Consider the following 8,918-nt stretch of genomic DNA (forward strand, 5'->3'; position numbering starts at 1 on the left):
CCCCCCCCCCCTCTCTCTCTACCTCCTAGCAGAGCACCCAGCAAAGAGCTGGAGACATCAGTCCAGTGGACTTCTAAGAAGATGAAAAAGCAAAATGAAACATTTTCAGACAGCAATTCCCACAACAGGAGCGTATTCTCAGCACTGACATAACCTATGAGTCAGACACAAGGCCTTTCCTCCTTTCAATGGACGTAGGAACTGAAGCAGAAGCAAAGCCTGGCCGACAGTTTTAAAGACACAACTGGATGTCTGTCTAACGCTCTCCCATCGCCTTACAAATCAAACTGTCCACCTTTACACAGAGAAGATCTCTGTGCAGAAACTCAACTCAGAACCTCCACAGGATGGTTCAGAAGCAACTCCTGGTTCATCACTGAAGAGAAATCGAATGATGAATCCATCAAGCAAGAAAACACGTAGGTGGATTTAATAGCCCTCATTGAAATTGATCAGATAAGCTGGGCTGTGGTGGCGCACACCTTTAATCCCAGCACTTGGGAGGCAGAGGCAGGTGGATTTCTGAGTTCGAGGCCAGCCTGGTCTACAGAGTGAGTTCCAGGAGAGCCAAAGCTACACAGAGAAACCCTGTCTCGAAAAAAAAAAAGAAATTGATCAAATAATTAATTTATAACAAAGAAGGAAGAGACAATGACCTAGATGACTCGTTTGCTCTGAACACTAACAGATTTTTCCCAAGTTTGGGGGTCAAGGTCTGCATTTCACTTTGGTCTCAAGATGGAAAATGTCAGGTTTAAGGAAGAATCAGGTTGGGGTAATAGCCAAGGTTCTGATTCATGTAGCCAGCCAAGGAGGACCACAGAGAAATGCATCATGGGCTCCCAGGAACAGTAGAAGCAACACCTGGCCTCCCCTTCAAACCCAGTCTGAGATCTATGCAGCTCTGAGCAAGCAAAGCACCCAGGATTTCCCCTACCACAGGGGAAGGAAGGACACTGGCAACAGTGAGCTTGACTGCTCTAGATAAGCTTGGATAATACAAAAGTAGTATACAAAATCATTACACATTTTTTTTTTCCTTTTGGGGAGGAATATTGCTGGGAATTAAACCCAGGGCTTCCATATGCTAGACAAGTGTTCTCTATGGGCTTATTTTAGCATTGAACAGCAGGCAAGGTTTTATTTAATACAGTTTGAAGATTCAAGATTTACAAATGCTAATGTCCTGGGTAAGCAGATATAAGTTCACACAGTGCAACATATCCTGTAAGTAAAAACCCAGTTCCAGGCCTGCCATTTATCAAATATGAAACTCATGCCATAAAAGTCACTTTCAACCAGCCAACCTTTCTTCCTTCCTTCCTGCCTCCCTCCCTCCCTTCCTTCCTTCCCACCTTCTTTCCTTCCTCCCTCTGTAAAATGCTATCATTAGATGCTCTTTACCTGATAGGGTCTAAACATAAAATGACAAGCAGAATGCAAAGCTTGGCACAGTGTCTTGTGTGAGTGGTGAGCTTGTAATGCTTGACAATGTTTCTCATTGTTGTCACGAGGTGTCACTCCAGGACTGTGGAGATGGACTCCGGGAAGGGGGTCCGGGGGAAGTGCTTGCTACATAAGGTTGAAGACATGTGTTTGGATCCCTAGCACCATGTAGTCAGACATGGCATTGTGTGTGATTAACCCCAGCACTGGGAAATATGGAGAACACAGGAGGATTCTGGGAGCTCGCTGGTCAACCAACCTTATAAAACTGGCAAGCTCTGGGTTCAGTGGGAAACCCTGTCTCAAAAATGAATAAACAGGGCTGGTGAGATGGCTCAGTGAGTAAGAGCACTGACTGCTCTTCCAAAGGTCCTGAGTTCGGATCCCAGAAACCACATGGTGGCTCACAACCACCCGTAATGGGATCTGACGCCCTCTTCTGGTGTGTTTGAAGACAGCTACAGTGAATTAGGCCAGAGCGAGCAGGGCTGGTAGAGGTCCTGAGTTCAATTCCCAGCAGCTACACACATGGCCATCTATAAAGCTACAGTGTACTCATACACATAAAATAAATAAAATAAATCTTTAAAAAAAATAAAAAGAATAAATAAGGTGTGGACACTTAATGTCCTAGTCTCCACAGGTGTGAGTGTATACATATACACACATACATACACATACACACACACACACACACACACACACACACATACACACACACACAGATGGGGGGGGAGGATAAAAATTTTTAAATGTGGGGACAGCAGTGATGGTTCAGAGGTAAAGAATGCTTTCTGTTGTTCCAGAGGACCCAAGTTCAATTCCCAGCACCTACATCAGGTTGCTTAAAACCACACTCCAGCCCTAAGGCATCCGACTCTCTCTTCCCATACCTGTATGCACACACATACATACAAATAACATTTTAAGAGAGAGAGAAATACTCTCATTTCTGTGCATTAGGCTGGAACACTCACTGGAATACTATCCCTCCTTCTGAGACCACTGAGCATCATCCACAAGATGAAGGGATGAGGTCTCTTAACTGTATGTACTCAGTGGGGAAAGATAGGAACTTTAAAAACCTATTCTAGGGGAGCTGGTGAGATGGCTCAGCAGTTAAGAGCACCAACTGCTCTTCTGAAGGTCAAGGGTTCAAATCCCAGCAACCACATGGTGGCTCACAACCATCCTTAATGAGATCTGATGCCTTCTTCTGGTGTGTCTGAAGATAGCTACAGTGTATTTATTTATAATAAAATAGATGAAGGCTCACAACTATCTGTACAGCTACAGTGTATACTCATATACATAAAATAAATAAATCTTTAAAAATAAGCAAATACAAATAAACAAAAATGGTAAAAACAAAAACAAAGCCTATTCTAGAATAGAAATACATTACAGGTTGAATGGTGTCATGTCCAGAATATTTATGTTGAAGTATTAAAACCTCCACATCAGAATGTTACCTTACTTAGATTAAAAGGTAGATTAAAAACAAAAAAGCCTACATGTTAACGTAGTTTAAAATGAGGTCAATAGAATGGGCCTTAATCCAATACAACTGGCCCTAATCCAGTATGTATCCTTATAAAACCTAGGAATGTGGATACATATATGCACACAAAAAGTAAAACAAAGATGAAGTCTAGAATTGGGGTAACACGCCCACAAGCCAGAGTTCCCGGTAAACACCTAGAGTTCTGGAGAGGCACACAACAGGCTCGCCCACACAGGCCTCTGCACACCAGCCCTACCACACAGTTCCAGCCTCTAGACCCAACAGACAATAAATTCCTGTTGTTTAGGCCACCCAGCTTGTAGTGCCTTGCTATGGCACCCGGCCAGCTAACACAAGGTGAGATCAGGCAGCAAGAAGATTCTCTGTTTCAAAAGGGCTGACAAGACTTGGAAAGTATGCAGCCTGAGAAGAACCTACTCAAGTTCTCTCCCTGTCTCCCGTCTCCACCCAATGGGGTCATCTCTCATACCTTTTAAAGTTACGTGTCTATAAAGAGCTCAGCTTGAGACTGGCCAAGGCCTGTATATCTACAGAGATTGCAATTTTAAATACTCCTGGTGTGTGCACACGTGCCTACAATGAATGACTCAGGCATCTGTAAGGACTTATTATAAATGACTAAAAACTCCTTGAAATAAAAAAAAAACCCTTGGCAGCAACATCAGTTTTCGACCTTCATGAGAACCATTATCTCAACAGGCAACAAATTCAGGTCCTGGCTGAGCAGGATGTGTCTGGTTCCTCAAGATTCAGGGGGTGTGGGCATTTCCTTGGCTCAAGGCTGCAGCTCGGGAGCTGTTACATCAAGGGATGCCATCTATTTAGTCTTTTCCAAATGCAGTCACTTGAAACTGGCTGCTCTGATTTTCTCCACGCTATGTCTGCCGAGAGTTCCTTAGTCTAACAGAACACACACCTGGGAATAAAACTTTCACAAAAGTACACACACCCATGGTGTAAACTCGCTCAGTCACTTCTCAAGGTTTGTTACAAAAGTCTATCAACCCTCAGACTCCCATCATGGTCACGTCCCATCCCTCAAACTCCCAACCGTGTCACTCTGGCACTAAGAATCAGCATTTGCAGGGAAATGCCAAAAGCCACAGTGTTTTACTTGCAAAGGGAATTCCCAACCTTTCTGGCCTCGTGTCTCATGAGGACAGCTGATTTTTCTTTTCCCAACATGGAACTATATACTATTTGCAAATACTTAGAGGTAAAGGAGCCATGTGGAAACTAAAAGATAAAAGATCGAAAAGTATCCAGTCAGAAAGAATATAAATAATGAGGATGTGGACTCGGCTTATCTCATAAGCATGAAAGTCACCCTCCCCATCTGAGAAGCAGAATGCACACGCCAGGGTTCTCGCTAAAATCCTCATAGACACACCCCAAATGGGGACGCTTGTCTGGATTCCTCGGGTCTTACTAGTTTACACTGTCAAGGGCAAATTTTAAGATTCCACATGATGACCTCTTTGCTCCCCCATCACCCCCAACTTAATCTTTCCACACATACCAATCCCCTAGGTCGGAACTCCACCTTCCCAATGCTCCCGAATTTCTCCCACTCACAGTGACTCAGAGCATTTGCCCAACAATCAAGCCCCACATCTAGCTCTGGTTCTCTGGCAGAGCCTAGCCTCGCCTCGAAGGTCCTTTGGGCATCCATGTTCTGTGTATGCTTTGTCCTGAGTGTCTGAGGCACATGTTTGCCTCTCTCCTCCTTCCTAGGTTCAGCAGCTTCTTGGACTGGGGTTGGGGATGTGGGAGACAGTGTCACTGCATAGCCATGGCTAGCCTTGAACTCCCAAGCCTCGGGTTTATCAAGGCCAAGGATGGCCTTGAACTCCCAATCCTCTTGCTTCCCACTTTCCTTGTATTGGTCGGGTGTGTATCATCATACTCTTGTTTTCAGACAAAAACAAAACAAAACAAACAAACAAACAAACAAAAAACCCCTACAGTTTGCATGACTTGTGTGTGTGCCTCTCTAGTATCTAGCTCACGTGTAAGGATATCCCAAATCAACTTATTACTATAAACTGAAAAGAAAAAAAAAAAACGGTTTCTACTAAGCAAGCACCTCTTTGGCCTCTACAGATTATCTATACGGTCCCAAATATATTCAGGGGTCTGTCTAACCACGGCTCACAGCTGCCCATGGAATCCCCTATGGCATACAAATAAGCTCGCCCTACTCAGGGAACCAAACTGAAGAAGCTTCCAGAAAGCACATCCTGACTGAATCTCCACCTGCACAGCACAGCGACCTGAAAGCCACCCACGAAGAACTCCTTGAGGCTACCATCACCCTCATTGCTTACTCAATAGCCACAAGGTGACCTGGCTGCAGCCCTCCCACGCACAGCCTGGCTGAAACATGATCACATTAGTGGGTCACCTGTCTTCTCTTTATGTAATCCTGAACCTGATCTGCCATCCTGGGCTCCCTACCCTTAGAAACACAAAGAACTCTTTCTTCCCTTTTCTGTTTCACACAAAGCCAAGCGGGAACTCGGGGCCGGCGCAGCAGAGGCAGGCGGCAGGACACTCAGGAGACACCGCACGCTTCAGGGAAGATTAGAGTTGGGCTCATTTAATTGGACCTCATCGTTTGTAAACCCGTTTTCTTGTCAATGTATGACCAGTGACACATAAGGCAGCTACCAAATACAAGTGAAAGGCATGCTCTCAAAAGCGACCCCTCCCCAGGTCCATTCACTCTTCTTCGGAGGCTCCCTGGATTTTTTTCATTTTTATAATCTGTAAGTTCCTTAGTAGGATAAAGAAGTACTGACCAACTAGCCTCTAAGCATCAGGCCCTGAGATGTGAGTCAGACCTCCAGCAGACAGCACACCTACCACACCTCACTTCTAGTTCAGAGTCGCTCCCTGGATGGCTACCATCTCATAAACCCGAATCTCCATCCCAAACGCCTGTCTTCAGGAAACCTAGACTTCCAGCACCTTCGCTGCAAGAACTGGTTGCACTACTTAGAGCCACAGGAGATGGTAGAAATTGCTGCTCATCTCCAGGGCCTCAGCTCCTTAATCTGAGAAACTGCTTAACTGTGAGACCTATCCCATGAGGCTGGTGGCAAGGACACCTAAGGGGCCCAGGGGAGTATGGAGTATTGGATATGAAAAGTTACACTGTTACAGTCAGGACCACCATGTGGCTGTTTGGAAAGCGCTTTCTTCTTGTGTGTTTCTTCCCTCCGTTTAGCTGTCCGCTGATGAGGCTTGAAGAAACAATTTGGGGTAAATTTGGGAATCCCTGTAGATAGGTCTCTATCCATTCAACCAATTTCCCTTGCTCTCCTCCCTCAGGGCCATTCCTCGGCCGTCCCTTCTTAGTACTTACTGCCAAAATCAAGACCGTCCTGCTGCCAAATCTCAGAAGCTTTTACTAGTCTTATTATTGTGATTTCTTCTTTTTTTTAATTCACGGGAATGTTTCAATTCTCATTTAAAACTGAGATTCCAGCAGCACCTTCTCTATGATCGCCAGTTTAAATTTTCCCAACCAGCATTAGATGTGCCTATCACTCCCCCTGCCCTGGTTATAGATCACAACTCCCAGAGGCCGAGAGCCTGCTCCAGTAATCTCAACGTACACAATTGGAAGCAGCCCAAAGTGTCTTGGAACAATTTCCCCCCCTTTGGCAGTCATGGAAATTGAACACAGGGCCTTATGAATGCTAAGCGAACGCTCTACCACTGAGCTACAGTTCCATCCCAGATTCCCTTATTTGGTAATTTATAGGCTGGTATCTCCGGAACTCGGCAAGGCAATGTATTATTTGCCTTTCCTCTTTAATGAAGCCAAAGGTGATACACAGGCTTAGTACCACTGGCCAGAGGTGGGGGGTGGGCACAGTAAAGTGTTCTTGGGAAAGGGGCATCTGAGGAAGTGACGGAACTCTGCAGAGCTCACGGCTAGCTCTCTGACCTTGCTCAAGTCACTTCACATTCTCTGAGTTGCAGTTAATTTGCCTTTAGAGTGAAGTGAACTTTCCCCTAAGATTTCTCGTTGTTATTTTTTCTTTTCTAAGAGATGATACCTTGGAGTCACTCTCGAAGCATCCTGTCTGGCCTCTTATCAGAGCCGTAAGTACACAGCTACTCGTCAGGATGTAGTCTAAGAGAGAAGTAGGTAGGCATGCATATAGCGCACTAGCCACAAAGATGCAGCCTCACTTACTGCAACCTCGCACCGCAGTGCCAACCTGCCGAAATCAGTTCGTGGCAGAGCACAGAACTCCAGGCTTGCCTTCACTACATAACCTTAAGCAGCAACAGAGCAAGCCTATTTTGAAGGTGACTTATCTGGGCTTCTATCTAATGCTCTTCCATGAATTTCTCTCTCGTGCGACTGTTTTGCTTGAAGCTTTTGGAATGCAGCTTGTTACAAGACTCAGATCCCAGCACAACTCAGGAGGCAAGAGTCTGTGAGAACCTCACTATGCGAGCCCTTGTCATTTTCTCTGATGGGAGACTTTCACGGTTCAGACGTTCTATCTAGTCCACCAATCTAAAGTTGTTTATGATGGATATTGTGAGAAAAACTTCCAGAAATTTAGGGGGAGTGAAAGACTAGTGAACTGCAAATACTGAGTTCAAGGTTCTTAAAGACCAAGAGAACCATGCTGATAATGTAAGCCCTTAATCACCCCTATTTTGGCCAAGTGTGATAAGTAAACACTTAGAAGGCCGAAGCAGGAGGATTGCCATCAGTTCTAGGCCAGCCACTGTACAAAGTGAGATTCTCTTGGGGGGTGGGGGGACCTAGAATTATTTAGTAATAAATATAAATTAAAATTAACAAAATGGCATTCTAAATCAGGACCTTGGCAGCTTTGGAAACGCTGGCCTTTACTGATTCTTTGACCATTCCTGTCTCTCCATGAATTTCCTACAGGCTTTACAGGCTTTTCTGAAAGCTGGACACACAAACAGCAGACTAAGCCACACTCATTTGCAGACACCACATTGAGCTGGCGCCTAGTGCTTCGGGATCTGTAGTTGATTAACCCAGAGCCTTATCAGGGCAGGAGCAGGGCTGTTTCCATAGGCCGGTGAAGCACGGTGGGGCAGCCAGACTGTGAGTCACCAAGTACTTACATCGCTCTTCCGAAACTTCGCTTTTAGGCTCTTCATGTTTAGTCCATTCAGCCTTCCAAAGTCCTAGGAGATTTGTCAATACCTAAGCAGAGAGGGGAAAAAAAAAAATGAATGAATGTAGCTTGCCAAGTAAACACTCCAGATTTTTCTCCCCTGATTGGATTACAACACTGGGCTATGAGGAGGAGGAGATAGGGTTGGGTTGAGCTGACTCTTGGTGAGCAGCTGGGCGGCAGCGAAGAACATACGCTCTCCCACTCACAATACGCACCCTCAGACCCCCTGACACGTACAAATTAGAAGAAGAGGGAAAAAGCGAGAACTGTTTTACCCTCTTCATTTATTTTAGCTGACATATAAAACCTGCACATACTTACCACCTAAAATGTGATATTTAGAAATATGTATATCTTGTAGAACAGCAAATGGGCCAATTAACCCGCCTGTTACTTCACACACTTCTCACTGTACTACGATGAGAGTCCTTTAAGCCCTAGTAATCTCAAGTACACAGACCACCATTTATTTACAGGAGTCACCAGGCCACACAAGAGAGCTCTGGAGTCCGTTCCTACTGTCAGGGTAAAATATATCTTTTGTTTGGCATTTACTCAATCCGTCTTCTTACCACCATGCCCTGGTAATAAGCTCTCTAGTCTCTGCTTCAATGTCTTAGACTTAAGTTACCCAGCATAGAAGATTGGGATGTGTGTGAGTCAAGCCTTGACTCTCTGCTCTGCTGTGGTTGGGGTGTGGCTTACTGGGGAATTCCAGTACTGGAAGCTTGGTGATATGGGAGGTGATAGAATCATTAAGAGGT

At 45.1% G+C, this 8,918-nt stretch overlaps 1 protein-coding gene across 6 annotated transcripts in view; it reads right to left on the reverse strand.

Annotated features, from left to right (window-relative positions):
• The window catches only part of Rai14 (retinoic acid induced 14), a 134,843-nt gene that overhangs the window by 101,197 nt on the left and 24,728 nt on the right, over positions 1-8,918 (reverse strand). For all 6 annotated transcript variants that reach the window (XM_031360358.1, XM_031360359.1, XM_031360356.1 and 3 more), the window contains one exon: positions 8,099-8,180. In XM_031360358.1, the coding sequence (XP_031216218.1) occupies positions 8,099-8,134 (36 nt within the window). In that variant the 5' untranslated portion in view covers positions 8,135-8,180. The remainder of the gene's footprint in view (positions 1-8,098; positions 8,181-8,918) is intronic.

Source organism: Mastomys coucha, unplaced genomic scaffold (assembly GCF_008632895.1).
Source record: "Mastomys coucha isolate ucsf_1 unplaced genomic scaffold, UCSF_Mcou_1 pScaffold8, whole genome shotgun sequence".
In the NCBI taxonomy this organism is placed as follows: domain Eukaryota; kingdom Metazoa; phylum Chordata; class Mammalia; order Rodentia; family Muridae; genus Mastomys; species Mastomys coucha.